Source organism: Monodelphis domestica, chromosome 1 (genome assembly GCF_027887165.1).
Source record: "Monodelphis domestica isolate mMonDom1 chromosome 1, mMonDom1.pri, whole genome shotgun sequence".
Lineage (NCBI taxonomy): Eukaryota > Metazoa > Chordata > Mammalia > Didelphimorphia > Didelphidae > Monodelphis > Monodelphis domestica.
The window spans coordinates 131,886,595-131,907,906 of NC_077227.1; the positions used below are offsets into that span (position 1 = coordinate 131,886,595).

Below are 21,312 nucleotides of genomic sequence, written 5' to 3' on the forward strand. Positions count from 1 at the left end.
TATATGGTCTTCTGGCTCTATAATAGGCTAAGAAATTTACTTTCTCAATATTCTTTAAATGTGCATGTGTATACAACATGGAGGACCAGAAAAGTAGAAGTCAGGCTGCATATACTGGCTTCTGTGGTCATAATGTAACAATAGCTCATGTTTATTTTGTTTCAAGGTTTATAAGAGTTCTTTACATATATTCTCTCATTTGATCATCACAACATCCACATAATGTAGGTAATACAAATATTATTCCTATTTTACAGATGATGAATCTCAGAAAAGTTAAGTGATTGCCAAAGATCATCTAGCTATATAGTGGCAGATCCAGCTATGGAATGAGAGGTACTAGCCATAATGCAAAACCAGGCAGATCATATAAGTCCACGTCTTTTTTAAAAAATTGTATCCCACTGCCAAGCTGGTAGGAAAATCTGCTTTGATTTCTTCTCTGAATTTGATTCCAGTGGATAGTATTTAGCAGTTCTCTCTGTTTTGCTGCTGATGTGACAATTCCAGAATTTTACTGAAAACATCTGGAACTGTTAAGTAGTTATTTGGTTAAGATTTTGAAACATCCCAACCAATCATTTCACATCCAAAACCAAAGCTAAGAGCAAAAAAATGTAAAAATTGCTCTGTTTTTATTGGGGGGGGGGGGTTTAGGAGTATTGTCTTCTTTTAATCTCAATCTTCATTAATCCATTTATTTTGGATAATCCCTCTCCTTCTGGCCTCCCTTTCTCTTCATCTCCATTCCTGGGCATAACTATTTGCTTGAAATATTCAATCTTGTTCTCAGTTTCAAATGATGGCAACAAATAGAGTTGAAGATGGGAAATAAGTTGTGAAAAAGCACATTTCATTTTCTACAGATTGAGATATAGAAAACACAGTATCGACTTTAAATGGTTTGGGTAAAAACATTACAAGCCAAATTTTCACCTGATTTTATATTTAATACCTTAGAAAGTCATCTAGGTTGTCTCTGATGGGACTTGCCTGTTTCGGCTCATATATGAAATCTGTATCCAGGATACCTTGATTAGTCACAGAATCTGAATTAGGTTGCCACCTAGTGTTTATGCCAAAGATCAAAACAAACCCACAAGAATGAAGTGTTTAGACAATGTAAAGTGTTGCATTTTATTCCTCAGTTGCAAAAAGTAAATACAGTGAAAGAAGAGTATGTGATGGTAGTTGCCTGATGAGCTTACAAAACAAAAATAACTCCTTATCTTTTAATTGCAAAAACTGTGAATTTATGGAATATAGAGTAGTATAAATGCAGTGAGTTGGGAAATGAGATCTCTGTTCTACCACAGGTGGTGTTAAGACATGAGTAACCTTGAAAAAGTCTACTAAATTTCTCAGGGTCTCAGTGAACTGCTCAGCAAACCAAATTATGTATAAGTCCTTTCAGTTAGAAAATTCCAGGATTTTATGACAATCTTATCTTTTTTTAAAATAGGAACAATTTGGAGGGGAAAAGGAGACCTTCAATCTTATAACTTCCTACATGCAAATATAGATGGGGGAAAGATTAAGACATGTTCTGAAATTTCCAAGTCTGAGAAGAATGAAATACTTTCTTATGCAACTCTCTTGATCTAACCAAGAACATAACCATTCCTTTGAAAACGGAACATATAGGGATTTATGCAATCTATTATCCTCCCAGGCAATCTTCATAATAGAAAAACAGTATTTCTCAATTCTGTTAAGTAGTGTACCTGTAGATATTTTAATTTTATCCTTATTTTACAAAGAGCATCTAAACTCAGTTCTTTCTGACTTAGAATTCAGCACTGAATTTGTGACCCAATGCACTAAGCCATGAGATAAGAATCTGATACTTTTAAACTTTATTCTAATTCACAGAATTACAGAAGTTGGGAGATGGTGAGTTTCCTCTTCTTGGAAGATTTTCAGTTAGTAGGACTGATCACTTGACAGGGATGTATAGACTCAATACTTGTTCAGGTCTGGGTTGGACTCTAAAGTATTTACAAATCTGAGATTCTATGACTCATCCAAAATTATATAACTTTTGGGAATAAAACTAACCATACTTTGAAGTAGTAGTTCTTAACTGAGGTCTGAATTTTAAAATAAAAAAAATTTCCTGGCAATCCTCTGAATTTTATCCATTTGAAAAAATTATTCTGAGAATGGATCTGCATCCAAAAATCAAAGAAACCAAAGAGCGAGAAATTTCAGAGAGGTTTTTTTAGCGGGGAGGGATGTCCTTGGGGGGGCTATAAGGGGAGTGTTGTAGATCTATATTGAGCTTATGGTTCAATAACATCAACAAAAATCCAAAACAACTACCTCAAAAGATCTTGTTTTCCTAAAAAGCCATTTTCCCCAATTATGCCCTTGTGCAATTAAATTTTTTAAAATTAATTTTAGGATATTACATTTAGAAAATCAGAGAGATATTAATAAACATGTGAAATGTTAGTAAAGTAAGAACTTACAAATGAAGAAATTGATATTTCAAAAGATACTATATAATACTTCCAATCTCATATGAAAAAGATGCTATGTTAGTTTTGCCTGAAAAAATTATAGCCTGCTACTATATCTACAGAAGACATCTTAAAGAATTTAGCCTTCTGAGTAACTTTGACTCTAAATAAGGAATTCATGGGGGCAGCTAGGTGGCTCAATAGATGGAGAGTCAGGCCCAGAGATGGGAGGCCCTGGGTTCAAATTTGACCTCAGATGTTTCCTACCTGTGTGACCCTGGACAAGTCACTTAACCCCCATTGCCCAGCCCTTACCCCTCTTCTGCCTAGGAACCAATACCCAGTATTGGTTCCAAGATGGAAGGTAAGGGCTTTTTGAAATCACTCAATCAATAAACAAACAAATAAATAACAAATTCATATAGTGCTATAATAGGTATAAACTGATAAGATAATAGTTATAGTACATAGTACTTTTGGTCTCAATTCACAGCTAAGATTGAGAATGTTATTGACAAATTAAAGGAAATTAATATAAAAAGTGGCAAAACCATATGGAAGAAAGATATTTTGGCCTCTAAGGTGCAAATTATTTTTATAAGAAAAAAGCTATATTAATCTATCCCCAAAAAGTTACTTTTTTTTTTTAACTTTATCTTGAATGACCAAAACTTAAGCTTGTTTTCATGACAGTCTCTAAAAGCTTAAGTTTTGGTCATTCAAGATAAAAATTGCTTTGGCAATTAAATAAAGGATTGATTGGAGAGGGAAAGAAGCTTATGGCAATCAATGAGAAGCTAAATGTAATCATCTAAGTAGGGCTCATTATGGTAGTGGCTATGTAAGTGGAGAGGATTTATACTAAAGGAGATTTTTGGTGAGGGTAGAAATGATCTTACTTGGTAAGGAATTCAATACATGGAATGAGAATGAGGAATGGAAGATGACCTTGAGCCTAAGTGATCTGGAGGATAGTGGTATCATTTACAGAAACAGGAAATTTCAGGAGAAAGATAATGAGTTGTTTTGGATATTTTGAGTACAAAATGCCTACAAAACATCCAGTTCAAGGTATCCAAAAGGCAAGTTGGTCATGCTGGACTGAAGCTCAAGAGACAGATTAGAGCTGAATAAATAGATTTCATGAATCATTTGTGTAACAACAATAATTAAGCCTATAATTAAGCCATATACTCTGATCTCAAACATTAATTCAATTAGCTTCATTTAGAGCACATTATAAAAGATCATGCTTATAATAATCACCATAAGAAGGTTTAAGTTATGTTCTACATACTATTTTCGAAAAGGTAGAGATACACCTAGCACATTTAAAGAAAGATTTCCATAAGAACAAACAACAAAACCCCTCCGGAATGTAAAAATTAATAAGTCTTAATGTGTTTTTATTAGTTTTTATTAAAAAACATTCTCATATGATAAAAATATATAAAATATATTTAAATATATATATTTTTAAAATCACAATTCTTAGAGATGTCATCAATGACATTAAGTCAAAAGACAGGAATAAAAGAAATGGAGTTGCACAGATAAGGAAATATGGCTACAAAACAAATGCAATAAGGAAGGAGTTGGCCGTGTGTATGTGTCTATCTGTCTGTCTCTTTTCCTAATGTCCTCTCTTCCCCAAAACAGCTAAAAGATCCCATAGCTTTTTAGCCTTTATGACTATTATATTACATGTGCTTTTAAAGATTTTTTTTAATTTCCCTTTGAGCAGATATTTTTAGTTACATAAGCAAAATATCTTCATTCCATATTTAGATGAAATTAAGCTTTTTTTTCAATAGCCCTTATATCTCTTTAAATTGCTAACATTAAAAAATGAAAAAGAAAGTTAAGAAATACTATATATGTTACTGAAAGGGGTGGGGTGTGTTTTTTTTATCTCCAAGGAAAGGGATGAAAGCATCACTAAATTAAATCTGCATACTTAATTAAAAAATTAATGAGAAAAACCATATCCTAATGATGTTTCCTGTCCATGTGTGTATGTAATATAAATACATATTAAAACAACATTAATTCTGAGTTCAATAATTCAACATTGATGATAATGCAAAATGAGCATATTATATCATCTTTTAAGAAGTAGTATGACTAAAAATGATGTTATTTGTAGCAAATCATTTCAAAATGATAGGATATGTACAGCAATTCTATCAAAATAAAAGAATGTGCATTAAAAGTCATCTAGTCCAGCAAACACCCTCCCCTTTTAGAGAAGAAAAAAATAAGTCCCAAAAGCTGTTAGTATCCTTGTTAGTATAAGGTCACCCAACAGATCTGGAATTTGAACACAGGTCATTTTTGCCTTCCAAATCAATCATCCTCTAAACATTATGCAAACTGTGTATTCATTAATGCAATGCTTCTGCTTAGAAAGAACTGTTAAGACAATTTCCTTATGGTTAAACATGAGTGGAATAATGCACATTTGGTAAATCTTTTAAACTCTCGGTGACTTAGTTTATTTGTGAAATGAAGAAGACAAGTTAAGTTAAAAAAACATTTGTTGTGTATTATGTGCCAGATTTGGACTAGGTAGAATAGAATCTAAGGCCCCTTTCAGCTCTAAACCTATGATTTCTGATCATTCTTTTAAAACATTGTCTATTCCTGACATGTACCTATTTAGGCTAGTCTGATCCCTCCTATTGGGAGTAATTAAGTATAAGGCCTAATTTAGGAATATTTAGGAAATTTAGGAGCTTGGTAGCTAGACTGACACAGTGCCTAAAGCCCAATTTAGAACCTTGGGCCAGAGTTCCTTATTATACTCAACATTCCTTAGATTGAATTGATTGAAACATGAAGCATTATTACTTTTCAGAAAGAAAAAAAAAAGGAATCAGTATTCTCACCCCCCATCCTTTGCTGTATATCCCTTTTCAGATCTAAGTTGAGAGTATAAATAAATACCCATGTCTTATGGGAACAACTGCTGGGCAAGTCCATCAGCTTGGGTACTTTCACAGCTGTTGTCTTTTCATGCCTTTGCTATCCTGCCAGTTATAAACGGTGTAAAAAAAAAATATATGCCACATTTTAAGTTTGGTAATCCTCTTCCCCCTTCCCCCACTTCAACATTAAAGTCATTGTTCTCGCCCCTCCTCTGCTACTCCCTCCTTCCTTCTTCCTCCTCCAGACTCCCTTCCGCCTGCTTGAAAGAACCAGGATCCAGGCAGCTTACACAACAGTGCTTCAACTGACCACCATTAGGTTCTGCTCTTCTAGGTATAATATGACCAGTAACTGGAAACCCAGTGGGGACGGTCCACATGGAAAAAAGGAAGGAAGGGCTGGCTAAGATAAAGCTATTGACTGAAAAGTACAGAATTACTTTGTTTCAAAAAAAACAAGTCCCAGGATGACACATTAGGGAAAAGACAATAGAACAATTTCAACCCAATATAAAACAATAGTTTAAAAAAAGCAAACTTCCAAATTAACAGTCATTAAATCTCAAGGATAACAGTCTGGTCTGGTCCATTCCCCCTTCCCCTCCCATCTCCAGGGACAACTAAAAGCATAGCCACTTATAATCTGAAGCCAAATCAAAAAAGTGGGTAGGAGGAAGAGAGACAGCAACATACAGCAACCATGACTTGAAGCAACAGATGTCAGCCATCTGCATTAACTGGGGCTGGTGTGTGATAAGCATCTCTAATGCTTTAGAAGAGCCTCTGAGCTCTCCAAAAGCAAGAGAGGTGGGGGGCAGGGATTTCTAAAGAGTCTACTGAATAGCTTTGACTTGAAAAGTTTTGGGTTTGTTTTTTTTTAAACCCTGATTTTGACATCAATTCCATGATATTATATGCCTATCTAAAACAACAATATTTCTTCTAACAGCTTTCAGATATTCCCTTTAATAGCTCCCATTGTGACATGAACTGCATTACAGTTCAGGGGCAAATACAGGAGCATTAAGTTCTCTTCATGACTTAGAGAGGCAAGAACACAGAGAATTAAAACAATTCATTATGCCTGATGGGAAGCAGACTTTGAATTAGGTTTCAGTACTAATGGGACAAGAAGGGCACAAATACTAATTTCTCCCTTTAAATCATCCTATTAAGAATATCAATCATTCCCTAGAAAGGAGCCCGTCATGCTACTGGCTACATGATACTGGCTGATCCAGGAAGTACTCCACAATGAAGTACTTTTCTGGGGCAGGAATGAAGAACTGAAGAGTTTGACTATCCAGTGATTGAAAACAAAGCATCCAACAGACAGGAGAAAATATCTTTATAGAGCTCCATTTTGACATCAAGTGAAATCAATATACACATGCACAATGCTTGATTACATTAGCCAAGTCAATTAGAGGGAAGTGATGCCAAGGATAATTAAAAACATATTGATACTTGGTTCTAAAATGGTGTCAGAGTGACATCTTTATTGATGAGTATTAAAAATTATAGGAGGCAGAAGAATTCATATTATGTTATAAACTAAAAACTAAATAACCAAAAAAAATTCATTCTGGTACATGGATTTCCTTCTCTTATATTCTGTGTAGTACTTCTACCCCAAATATGATACAGTCATTCTCTCTAAGGTTTCCTACAAGGAAAGACAGACTATAGCTCCCCAGGACACTTGGCTAATAAGACTTCTTTCTTTTAAGATATTCTGAGTTCAAATACTATCTTGTCTCAGGCAATTTATTTAACTGATCTGCCTCAGATTCCTCATCTATAAGATGCAGATAATGACAACACTTATTTCACAGGGTGATTGTGATGATGAAATGACCTAACACATGGAAAATGCTTTGTAAACCTTAAAGCATTATATCAACTGTCATATTCTATTTGGTAGTAGATATTGCATGACCACAGTACAGATCACACTATGCCTTCCCCACTCCAGTTTAATGGCTGGGTTAAGTCCTGGGAGTGTGACCCTTTCTTCAATAGGCCCTGAATCCTGGCCACCCTTGGGAAACCCAAACCTGGTAAAGCACTAAGATTTCTTTATCCAATGTTCCCACTGCATGAATTTTTGTTAAACTAAATTGATGTCCCAGAATTGAAGAGAATCCAACTTTTCTACCATTTGCTTCAAACCATATCAACTTGGAAAAGAAAAGAGCTTCATTCCTAGATTTGTTAATTAAGGTGTAGCTGTGTGTGATTTCTTTGGGGGGGGGGGGGGAGGAAATAGTAGACATGTTTCTAAATAAGTGGTTTGGAGAGGAGTTGGACTTGTGATTACCATGATGCAAAGAACTCCTTGTAAGGGATATAGATAGATAGATAGACAGACAGACAGACAGACAGACAGACAGACAGACAGACAGACAGACAGACAGACAGATAGATAGATAGATAGATAGATAGATAGATAGATAGAGATAGATAGAGATATAATTATGTTAACAATAATATTTATTTTATTCCCTGCATGCACACAAGATAACATTGCAATTAGTTATGGTTCCTATGTGCACACAAGGTGGAGAACAAGATTCAACACCACCTAAGGAAGAAAATTGCTATTATTAATTCATATCTTCAAGAACAATAAGGGATCATTTGACTTATTATTTCTAATGACTGATCATGAAAAATTAAAACTTGCCAGAAAGAAGATAACCAATGAAAAATGTTTTATGTAAAATGTCAAAACTGTTAGTTTCACAGAAAACAAATAATAAATTATGTGTTTATTTTTAAGAAGTTCATTTGGTCCTTTGCTTTTTAAGCATGGGGTGTCAAATACAGAGCCAGATCCTAGCTGGGTGAAGTAGCTGGTGACTAGGCATCTATTCCTCCCTAAGAATTAGCTTTCCATTGTAATACTGCCAGAAAAATAGCCTCAGAGGAGTCAATGAATCCTGAATGACTCATGTAGTAGAGAGTCCACTCCATGCCCAGTTATAACCAAAGATGTTCCCAGGAGGTGATAATTTTCGTGAAATTGCATGCAGTGAAATACAGGGCAAGTTCATACAGGGAAGAGAAGAAGTCATGAAAGAGGATTCAATATGTGGAGAGACCCCTCACTTCTCCAGTCTATGCAAATTTAACTAAAACAGAAATTGCCTTCAGCATAAGCAGATGTAACCAATATGGCAAACTGTTATGGGGAAGTACTCTGCTAAACCAGTGTTGTTTTTAAACCTTAAATAAAATTCACAGACTCATTGATTTAGAGAGAGAAGGATTTTCAGAGGTCATACAATCTCTTCATGTAAGGAAAGAAGTCAAAAGGCTCAGGGAGATTAACAGACCAGCCCAGGCACACAGTAACATAAGACTTATGATAGGATCACAGATTGTTTGATTCTACAATTAGTGGGTGCTTCTTCTACCTCACTGGTCTCTTTCCACTAAACCCCTTATTTTTTAGTGCCAAAATACAAGCACAGAAAGAAAGCAATTAATGAAGGGATTGTTGTGTAATAAAAGGAATATTAGACTCTGAGTCCAAAAGGCTAGAAACTAGACCCAAATTCCAGTACCAATCCTACCACCATTATGAGCTTCACTTTCACTTGCAGTTAGGAGGAGTCCTGTTTTGAATACAGAACTTGGATTCAAGAGGTTCTGAGTTTGAAATCTGCTGCAGGTAATGACTGGCTGTGTTCTCTGAGAGAATCACATAACCTCAACCTCAGTTTTCTCATTTGAAAAATGAGGGTAATAAAAGCACCTACTTTATGTTATGATCAAATGAGATAACATTTAAAGAGTTTTACAAACCTTAAAGGTGTTGCAAGTTATCATCATTGTTACTTTTATGATATGAAGAAAAGGATATTAAATAGTCTCTAAGAGACCTACAATCTATTAAATTTTATGGTTTTTACAACCAAATGAATATTATCATACCTAAGAGCACACAATTTTGAAGGCTATGTACTTATTTTAATGCTATCATCATGGTTCAAAATAGAAGATTATGTATAGAGTGCACTAAATAAATGCTTATTGAATATACTTGAGCAATAAAACCTGAATCATTATTTTGTAATCACACCTTGTAGGCATTTAACCAACTCAATCTGCAGCCATGTTTATTCTTCCCTCCCTCACATTGGTCAATAGATTCAAAAGTGATTCAAGTTTCAAACAGACTGATCCTGGTGACTCATCCAGAGAGCACTCCAGTTACAGGTATACAGGTTCAATATCATGATTACACTGGGCATGCCCTTCCCACTGTTTCCCCCACCCCCTTAACCAGGTTTAAAGCAGTAATATTGCTAGAAATTATGAAGTACACACTCTTAGGAAATGAATAAGATTGCTGTGTCCTGACTTTAATCAAGATACCATCATCATTAAATAATGATCATTACAACCATCCCTTGAGGATAGTACTCTGCCAAATACTAAGACTGTCATATCAATTTTTTTTTAATTTTATTACAAGCAATCAGAGACCATTGGGACTTAGCTCCTGGAATAGAGGCAAAGTGACTATATATCTCTGAATAAAAAAAGAGGCTAAGTAGGAAAAGAAGTTCTGTTTTAGAAGGACAGAGAAACAAAGGATATAGGGGAAAAACATTTCAGAGGGGGAATCTGAAGGATAAGCTTTATTTTATTTTGAACTCCATAATTCCTTGAAATGAGTTTTAATGATGCTGGATAACGATAACGAACCAAACATATTTTTGGACCAATTCATACCACAGGAATGGAAATAATGAAAAGGAAGTATTGCTCTTTTTTTATTCTTAATTCCAGACTAAAAAAAAAAACAACATATTTCATTTACTCTCAAAAGTCTCCCCACTTATTTCTCTTGATAATGTTACCTTTCTCTTCTGCTCAATAACAAAGAAAGATTTAGAGCAGCTATGCAGTGGAAAAGTGTTGAACCTCCTATGTACTCTGGGTCCAAATCCTTATTCTGGTATTGATGACCTGTGTAACACTGGACAAATCCCTCAGCCTCTCTCTTTTCCTTTTAGCTCTGAATCTATGATCCTAAGAACTACACCTTTACTGGAGTTACCTAGGGTTCAGCTTGCTTCAAGATACATTCTACTTTTCTGTCCTCAGACATTACCAAAATATCTCAGAACCTCTCTAAATGTTAAGCTCTTTGAATTGGCTACTGAACTGTTAATGCTACATGTGGTACTTTAAAAGATCCTCAGGAAGGGCACTGAATCTACATCTATACCTGGCTCCCCAGGGATATTTACCCAATATTTGTGGACTATTGGATGTACTGTATTTGAAAGAATTATAAAAGTTATCTCCTTTCACCAATTCACTTTACAAATTTTATGACATATATGTGGCTTTATTATGTAGTTATTCAGATATATGTAGGAAAGTGAATTACTTGAGTAAAGGGAACCATGCCTACTATCCTCCTATTCCCCATACCAAAATAAATAGTATATACTTAATAATCCAATAAACATTCATTATAAAACAACTGTGAGCTAAAGTGTGAGGAAGATCCAAAGTTTAGATAAGATATTGTCTCTATATTTGGTAGACGTTAGGCTGGCAGAGGATGACACACCAACAAAATATTAAGCATGATACACAGTATTATATCAGGGCAAGGAAGAAAAACAAAATAATTTCTTATATAATCTCCTGGGGGAAAATTACATTTAGGGGTCATATAACTAAATATCCAATAATATCTGCTGAGGGAGCTGCTAGGTGGCTAAGTGGATTGAGAGCCGGGTCTAGAGACAGGAAGACCAAGATTCAAATATGGCCTCAGACACTTCCTAACTAACCCTCATTGCCTAGCCCTTACTGCTCCTTTGCCTTGGAACCAACACATAGTATTGATTCTAAGACAGAAGATGAGGGTTAAAAAAATAATATGGGCTGAACAGTCAATAAATAGGCTATATGTAGCATTTCATCTCCTTGTCTCATGCCTAGAATGGTCTCCCTCTCACCTTTTAGCTAAGTGGCACAAGTGGATAGAGTTTGGATCTTAAGAGTTAGGAAGACCTGACTTCAAATCCAGCCTCAGACTGGATTTATTAAGTTGTGTGGTCCTGGGAAAGTCAACTCTGTCTGCCTCAGTTTCCTAATGAAAGCACCTACCTCACAGTTGTTGTGAGTCTCAAATGAGATAATACTTGTAAATTACTTAGCAAAGAACTCCCAATATTGTAGGCACTTGTTTCCTCCCCCTTCACATCTTGGAATAATTACTTTAAGGATTAGCTCAAGTGTAACTGCTTTTCTGATATCCTCACTTTTTAATGCTCCCCTCAATCACTATTCATTTATTTCATATACATCTTCCATTTATTTGATGATGATGATGATGATGATGATGATGATGATAGCAACTTATGTTTATGTAGCACTTTAAGAATTGCCAAGTACTTTAAAAGTATTGCCTCATTTATAAATGCTCTAAGAAGTAGTTGCAGTTCTTGTTCCTATTTTACAAATGAGAAAATTCTGGAAGACATAGGTTAAGTGACTTACCCAGAAACACTCAGTAATAAGTGTTGGGGATGCAGTAGGCACCTGATAAATATCAATTAAGTGAATAAACAAATGAAATTAAAATTTCAGGTTATGGAACAGATCAACAGGATAGAGATAGTAAGGAGCATCCAGAGAAGTGGAAAGAACACTACTTAGAAAGATGAAAACAGACCTTAAACTCTTTCTTTGGATGCTGACAAACTGTGTGATCCTGGGGGAGTCACATAACTTCTCTATCTCAGTTTTATTAATCAATAAAATGAAGGAGTTGGACAGACTTCTGAGATTACTTCCAGTTATAAATTTATTGTCATATGTACCCATGTTTTCTAACCACTGTCCTTCATGACTTTTGGTGGGTCAGTGATAACACATAAGAAAAATGGACAAAATAGAGCATTGTTCTCCAAATGAAATGTAGCCCACAGTCTCACATTCTCCTACATGGCAGCAAGACATCAAGGATGATCATCATGGGAGACCATGCAAAGAATGAGTCACTGACAAAAATCAAAGATCTATAGGCCCTAGGGCCTAAACCCTTTTTGGAAACAGAATGAATATTTTTCTTTAACTTTTCTTCCATAAAGAAGGGGTCCTCTTTCCAAAAGCAAAAAAATAGCAATCACCCCTTAGAGAAGCATGTGGGCAGGCTACTTAGAAGTAAGTATAACAACTCTGAACAATTTCATACTTATTTTTAATTTTAATAATTTCATACTTATTCTTCTTTTTCTCCAGTACTATCTGGTACTAGCATCTCAAAAGCAATGGAATCCCAGGTTGTGGAAGATACATCTGTTTTGGAATGTAGGAACTGACATACATAACAAAAAATGCAATATTTATCTTTAAATATGGGATATGGGAACCACCTGAGTTAAATGGTCTAAGAGAAAACAAAAATACTGAACAAATCTTAACTAGTCTGCTTTCTTCTTTTTTTCACGTATAGACAGAGAGAAAGGAAGAAATAAGAAGGACCACTGTTCTCAACACCCCCCCCCCAAACAATCCAAATGCCTTAATGTACAAAGCAAGAAAGAATAAAGGGGGGGGGGGGCGCCGACAGAAAGACAGATGGATAAACAGAGGGACAGAGACAGGACCACATTTTTAACCATAAATTATCTATAGAAAGCTATTAGGCAAATCTACACTAGATGTTTATCTTTTCTGGTTTAGGCAAAAAATTTCATTATGTGTCCCCCTGAGATTTTAAAAGGGGAGGGGGTGGAAGAAAATGTACAAAAAGATGGCTATAACACATAGAAGAGAATTTGATTCTTAGCCCAAGAATAATAAAATTTTGGATAGATATGTACCCCAAGGTTTATCATTCCAAGTATATTTCAGTAGTCCTACAAAAGAAAAAATATAGTACTAAAATATATGCAAAGATCAAAAACTTATAGCAAAATTTCAAGAAAAAATTAATTAAAGCACTGTCCTTTACAAGAAAGTGCTACTGTCAACAATTCCTCATGCTAACTTTTTGAGCTGGAGTTTAAAATGCTAACAACTCCAACACTTCTCAATTTCATTCCATCACACTTAGAAATGTAGGCTTCATATTAAAAAAACTAAAAATATTCAAGGACATGTTCAGTAATCTAATTTCCTCATACTGTTGTGGTTGTTTTACAAATGATCGTTGTATTTAACTGCTGTTTGTGAAAAAATATCTTTCCTAGATCTTTATATTCTAGGAATTTAAGAACAGCAGGAGTGCAGTACAGTAGAGAGAGGGTTGGATTTGGTGTCAAGAAGACATAAGTCCTAGATCTGGTATAAACTGATGTCCCAGGACTCCAGAAGGCTCTCTCAGAATTTAAGTTAAAGAGCAAGTAGCAATCTGCATAGTAGGATAAGTTTCCTATATCAGTGAAATTAAAGGGAGGGTCCAAAAGAAATGGACAACAAAAATAACAGCAGAAGCCATTAGGTAATTCGCTGGGAGTTCTTCCATTTTGGGGGAAGGAGAATGCATGCATTAAGAGTAAAGGAGATCTGCCTCCCAAGAAAGAACTGATGGAGTCTAAATACAAAACACACTATATTTCACTTTCTTCATTTTTAGGGTTGGTTTGGGGGGGGGGGGGGTTCAAATTCTCTTCCAAAAAATGACTGATTTGCACATATAGAATTCCAAATGTAAAATCTATATCAGACAACTTGCTGTCACATAGAGGGAGGGGATAAATTGACTAAAAATTTTAAAAACAAAACAAAGTTTAAAAACTGTTTTTACATATAATTGAGGAAAAAATAAAATAACATTAAAAAGAATTAAGGGAAAAAAAAGAGTAAGTTTCTTTGTAATTGCTCCTAGTTCTAAGTTCAGACCTAAAAAGACTTGGTTGGTCAGAGGTCCTCTTCTTTTAAGAGCCAAATGAATCCCTTGGGAGTGTGATAAAGGATGGAAAGGTCTGCAAATTGCAAAACTTTCCATCCTTTATCATAGGAGGGAATTACTGACAATAAAATGAAAACTCAACAGCTTCTCCACTTAAAATCACTCTAGACAATAGAAAATATTTTGGAATCTATCTGCCAAGACAAACTCAGAAATTAAATGAACACAACAACAAAACACTTTTCACACAAATAAAACTAGATCTAAACAATTGGTAAAACATTAACTATTTCTAGGTAGGACAAGCTAATATAATAAAAATGACAATTGTACCCACACTAATTTACTTATTCAGTGCCTTACTTATCAAACCACCAAGAAACATTTTTATAGAATTAGAAAAAATTTTAACAAAATTCATCTGGAAGAAAAAAAGACCAATAATATCAAGGGAACTAATGAAGAAAAAAATGGGAAGGATAGGGTCCTAGCAATACCCAACCTTAAACTGTACTACAAAGCAGTCATCATGAAAACAATATGCTACTGGTCAAGAGATATAAGGGTGGATCAATGGAATAGACAAGGGGTAAATGACCTCACCAAGATAGTGCATAATAAACCCAGAGAGACAAACTTTTAGAACAAGAACTCACTATTTGACAAAAACTGCTGGGAAAATTAGAAAACAGTAGGGGAAAATTAGATTTAAGATCAACTTATACCAAAGTATCTGTTCCATATGGCTAATAATAAACTTATTCACAAAGCATTTGCAAAACATATTAGTGATGCCTTTAACTAAACTCTGAGAATGAAACTTTTAAATAAAGTTGACCTTAAATTTTTTTTAATGTTTTTAATGGAAACTTGAATCTCTACAAAAGAAACATAGCAGTAGTGGTTTGCATCAGATGATTCTAGAACCATCTTTCTAAATAAGTGTATAGCAAGATAGCTTCTTGCTTTTCAACAAATAAAATAAATTAAAGTAAGAACAGATTCCAAAAGATTTTACTTACTATATTCATATCTTTAACAGCAACTTCTGATTCCAAACTAAATATGTTTTCTTACTGCTCCCTATTATCATTTCTTAGGAAACAAAGGGCGGTTTTTAAAATCTTGGTCCTCGAAAAGAGGTCAATTTAGCAAAATTAAATTAAAGCTTAGCATAATCTAAAGATTTTAAGAATATTACCTCAGGGGGCAGCTGAGTGGCTACATGGACTGAGAGCCAGGCCTAGAGAAGCGAGGTCTGAGTTTCAAATCTGGCCTCAGATATTTCCTAGCTATGTGACCCTGAGAAAGTCATATAATCCCTATTGCCTAGTCCTTATCATTCTTCTGCCTTGGAACTAACACACAGTATTGATTCTAAGATGGAAGGTAAAGGTTATTTAAAAAAAGAATATCACTTTAAAGTAAATTCTCATTTAACCTAAACAATTGCAAATAATTATTTTTCTTTCCTCTATTATCCTTAAAATTAGCATGGTATATAGAGGGTCTTCATCTTTTTTAGGACAAAGTCTCTCTTGGGAACCTGGAGAAAATCAGTATAATGTGTTAAATGTATAAAATAAAATATACCCAATTACTGAGGGAACCAATTATATTGAATTGCCGTTTTCTATCTATCCATCTATCCATCTATCCATCTATCTATCTATCTATCTATCTATCTATCTATCTATCTATCTATCTATCTATCTATCTATTTTTTTAAGAGTTCACAGATCCCAGGTTATGGCCTCTGGCAGTAGAAATAACAGGGGGCTATGAATCAAATAACTTGGCTTTTTATTTTAGTTCTATTATTTAATTAGCTGCCTTTCTGTATTCATGTTTTAGTATCTGTAAAACAAAGGGGCAAGGTAATTTCAAAGATCTCTCCCAGCCCTAAGTACTCTAATAATACTGAAGCACTATTCAAATAATGCAACCTACTATGTGAATGGATGTGTCTTGTTTTCTTAAAACATTAGCTCAAAGAGCAGCCTTCCTTGACATGTTTTAGGAACATGTATAATATATACAATGGATCCAATAAAAATATACCAAAAAAAAAAAGAGAGAGAGAGAGAGAGAGAGAGAGAGAGAGAGAGAGAGAGAGAGAGAGAGAGAGAGAGAGAGAGAGAGAGAGATGAGGTAGGATCTTAACTGAAATGGCAAAACTAGGTATAAATAATTAGATAAAGAAAATAAAGAGGAAGCAGTAAGAAAGATAAAGAACCTCCAAATCAACAATTTATTACATAATATTATCAATCACTGAATAACAGCGAATAATAATAGCATTATAGTACAAACAAAGTTTCAACAATATTGTGATGGCTATTTGTTGTCATTTTCATGTATATTTTTCTCTCAAAATCTGAAAGGTGTACCTCAAACAACGAAATTTAGCTCAAGATCGTAGAGGTAGGAAGCTAGATGGCACAGTAGACAAAGTACCAAGCCTGAATTTGGGAGGACCTGGGTTCAAATTTGAGCTCAGACACTTCCTAGCTGTATGATCTTGAGCAAGTCACTTTTAACTCCAATTGCCTAGCCCTTATTGCTCTTTTGCCTAAGAATTGATACTTAATATTGATAAGACAAAATATAAAAGTTTGGAAAAAAAAGGAAAAAAACCTAGAGGATTTAACATTTACACATGCTCACACTAAGTACATATCAAACATTAACTTTGGAAGTACCTTTGTAATTTTTTTCATGAATTTAAATTTACAGCATTTATGACCTCAAAAAGGCTTATTTCCAGTTTTACCCAACAAACAATTTAAGAAAAGAAAAAAAAACTTTCAATATCTACTATAAATTTGGCTCATTTTAAATTCCAGAAAATCCATTTTAACAGCAAACAAATAGATCACGTATACTTGCTTCAGTTTTCCTTTCCACAACCTACATTCACTTCCCCAAAGGACACAAAGTAAAGAGGCTGCCTCAAAAGGCTAAATTAAGTGGGAAGCTGTCCTATTAATTCATGAGCTAGCTGGTATAAATTAGGCTACATCACAGTTTCTCAAGCTAGTAAGGAATTTTAGCTTCTTTCTGTGCATCACATTTGGACAGGGTGATTCAATGAAATAATGAGTGGCCTTTTATTCCTAAGGCCAACACATGGAGAGAACATGTGTCAGGAAGAGTGGATTACATGATATTAAACCAATGCTACTCCACCCACAATTCAGTTGACTCTCTACTGTAAGGGCAGAAGAATTCCTAAAAGTGGAAGTGATCTTTTAGCTAATCTAATCTGTTTCTTCATTTTATGAATAAGGAAGTTGACTCTAGATAAGTTAACTAGAAGGAGGTCTCATAAGTTATGTTAATAAGTTAATAGCATACCCATTACTTTTCTCTTCCAGATTCCTTCACATGGACTTAAAAAACACACACATTTATGATCACCCCTCACCCACACACTTCAACACAGTTTCATTCTCTTAATGCCTATATCCAAAACAGGCATCTACATATTCCACCCTGTTGATTTCCTGAAACTATGTCAGTGCAAAGAGTTAATATAAAAATCTGCTTTGGGGGGAAAATATGTTAAGGCTCCATGCACATAAACAGAAGAGTACCCCCTTCAATGTACAGCAATAAGAATAAGTTGGTTGTGGTTTGGCAGAGCAACAGGGAAGAAAAGAAAGCTGTCAGATATTATTTTGCTGTAGCAGGCTGGTGAATACAGAAAGCCTCAACTATTTAGAATCTTCCTTCTCCAAGTCTTACTAACATTTGCTGTCTCAATCAGCATAATATGCAGACAGACACAAAACAGATACTATGGATATAACCTAACATATATTGTAGAGCTCATCTTATAGACAACAGCCATTAACAAAGTGGATGAAAATTCAAGGAGAGAGAGATCTGCTTGTGCAATCATTGGGGCCAGCTAACCTACTGAATTCTCATCTCATCTGTGCTTGGCCTTGAGAGAATCACATGACCTCCCATGTCCCATTTTTTCCTTTATAAAAATAAGACATAATGTCCCACTATGGAAAGAACCATCATCACCAAATACTTAAAGCAAAAAGCTGGGTTGATTATTTCTTTCGTTTTACTTTTTGTTTCTGTAAAGGGAACCAAGGAAAAAGATGGCTATCTTCTTTAGAAGAAGTGTCCAGGGCAAAATGTCAGGTTGAATTTAGTCACCTTGGTTCAGTTTTGAAAGTTTGGGTAGAATGCATGAGAGATACAGATTTCAAGAACATTAGGCTTTTCCTCCAATCACTACACTGAGATGCTTTTGAAAACGTGTGTGTGTGTGTGTGTGTGTGTGCGAGAGAGCGAGAGCGAGAGAGAGAGAGAGAGAGAGAGAGAGAGAGAGAGAGAGAGAGAGAGAGAGAGAGAGAGAGAGAGCGAGAAAGAGAGAGAGAGGCGTGCGGAGAGAGAGAGAGAGAGAAAGAGAGAGACAGACACACACACACACACACACACACACACACACACACACACACACACACATACACACACAGAGACAGAGACAAACACAGAGAACACATAGATATATACAAAGGGTGTATCCTTTCTTTTCCAGGGCAAAAGCAACTTTGGTCTGAAATAATTCCTGCTGTACAGGTAGACACCCATGGATTAGTCATGAGTATTATCTATAATAAGGGATAGATTAGAAGAGTCAGCACCTTACAGCACAATAAATTAACACTTGTCTCCTAGAGTACACACACTGGAGAAACAAACTAGTATAGTCCTTGTTAACTTTCTCTGGTAACTCAAGGAGTAAAATTCATGTAAACACCTACAAAAGAAATATTTAATGGAGTAGCATCTCTAGCTAAAGATGAAGTTGCTTGAATGGCAGCACTATTTAAGCTTAATTTTAAGATATCAATCTTTCTAATGATTTCTGTTGGACCAAAAGGGCCTCAGCTTTAAACTTCAAAATTTTTTTCTCTCAAAATGTAAGTTTTACAAAAGTTTTACCCAAATCCCAGGGCCTTAAGAATAATAAAAGCATCAATGAATTTTAAAAAAACCAAAATACTCCCCAAGCCTTTCAATTTTCCATCACTAAAAATGGCACTTTATTTCAGACATTTCTATTATTTATTTTTTAACTTTTAATATCATTTTTGTCAAAGGTTTCTACATAGAGACAGAGAAAACAGAAGTTAAAAGGAGTTAACCCAATAAGATTTTATACTTCCTATATGGATTATTTTCTAATACTTCTCACTCTGTCAAACTTAGAATTATGACCTGTTTGGAGAAATGTAAATAGTGCAGAAAAAAAGTTCTTTCCAATAAAATTTCTGAAGGATTCATGTTAGATGATAAAACTTTACTGTGGAAGATATGGGTCATGAAAGCTTAGCTCTACCATTGTTTGTTCACATCAATAATAGAATAAGAGAAGTCCAAAAGAGATGCCACTGTCCACAGGAAAAAATAGATGACAAGACAATAAATTGAAATCAACAGACCAGGCTAATAATTAACCAAACTATATTTTGTTCCCATAGAGCTTTATCAATACCACTTACCGTCTGGGCCTTTATCCTGGGCTTTATTTTATGCTTAGCTACATCCATTTCTTCAGAAACTGAGTCCTCCCTGGAATTTTCCAGAAAATCCATTTCATCTTCAGCTTTCATATCTGGCATTTCTGAAAGAGACACAAGGGGTTTGTAAAGTGCTTTTGAAAATCAGATTCCTTTGCCTTTCTATTTACACACCAGGCAGCTACTTTCATTTATTTGAGTTGTTTTTACTTTTATTTTAAATAAAAAAGTATTCTTTCAGCAGATGGACTTGTTTTTGACACTATAAGGCTGCTCATTTTTCCAAACAGTTGTAGAGCTGTACCTGACCAAAACAAACCATGGGAATGCAGTCTGCTCATGAAGAAAATTTAACACATTTGGAGACAGCACTAGCTGAAAATATAGATGTAACACCAGTGCCTAATGAATTATTTATTGGGAATATAGTTTTATTGGGAATATAGTTGGCACTTTAATGTTTGATGATTTTTACTGTTTACTTTTCATGAAAAATAAGGCCCCTCTCATTTGGTTTGAGAAAACAACAATCAATCAATCAACAAGTATTTATTGAGCCCCATGCTATCTACCAGGCACTATGCTAAGTGCTAGGGATACAAATAGATAAATTTCTAAAATGATGTAACCACATCTACCACCATTTGGAAAGGCAACAGATATTTGCACACACACAAGAAAAGAGAGCAAAAACAGTGGTCTCAAGACAAAACTTGAGATAGTTTGAGTCTTTTCTATTCTATGATGGTTACACACACAGATCAATCCATTATACTGCTATCTTATACATATGAAATAGTTAAAAGATACCATAGTAACTGATTTTGTCTTTCATGTCCTAACTTCACAAAACCAAAAAGCTGTATGAAAGGGACACAATTATAATTTCACTGCTTGGTATAGTAAGTTTGAGAGGCACATTTTGCATGTTTTCTTCTTGAGATATAACCATTTAAGTATTTTCCTTGACCACTAAAGAACTACTCCCTTGTCTTCAGGTTAACAGTCAATATTATAGAAATACTGGATATTGAATGGGGGAAAAAAACTAGCAATATCATTTCAGAGACCATAGACTATGTTCAACAGGGTACACTGTTATAGTTCACAAATAGCAGTGGCTACTATTACCATTTATCACTACTTGGGTCAAACAAATCAGGAAGATGATCAAATGATACCCCTGAAAATTTTAGGATTCTGACACTTTCTTACAGGGGATGGGTAAATGGACAAGAATTGAACTTGATAGTCCAAAAATGAATAGATGACTATTAGAATAGACAACACCTTAGAGGCTATAATTTCACATGGAAAACTCTTGATTGTTAATTCAGCATAAAAACTTTATTACTAAAGTCACACTCCTGAAGGGAGATGGGACTCTATGAACATGGAAATTGTCTTAATCTGAAAATTTGTATTGAGATTTTATTCTGTCAATCCCTGAAATAATTCAAAAACATTACACCAAAATGAGACAAATG

The 21,312-nt window shown here is 34.7% G+C and overlaps 1 protein-coding gene across 10 annotated transcripts in view; it reads right to left on the reverse strand.

Annotated features, from left to right (window-relative positions):
* The window catches only part of AKAP13 (A-kinase anchoring protein 13), a 422,215-nt gene that overhangs the window by 137,545 nt on the left and 263,358 nt on the right, over positions 1-21,312 (reverse strand). For all 10 annotated transcript variants that reach the window (XR_008913836.1, XM_056806779.1, XM_056806775.1 and 7 more), the window contains one exon: positions 19,808-19,929. Coding sequence is in view for 9 of the 10 variants with exons in the window: in XM_056806779.1 (XP_056662757.1) it covers positions 19,808-19,929 (122 nt within the window). In the remaining variant the exon portion in view is untranslated. The remainder of the gene's footprint in view (positions 1-19,807; positions 19,930-21,312) is intronic.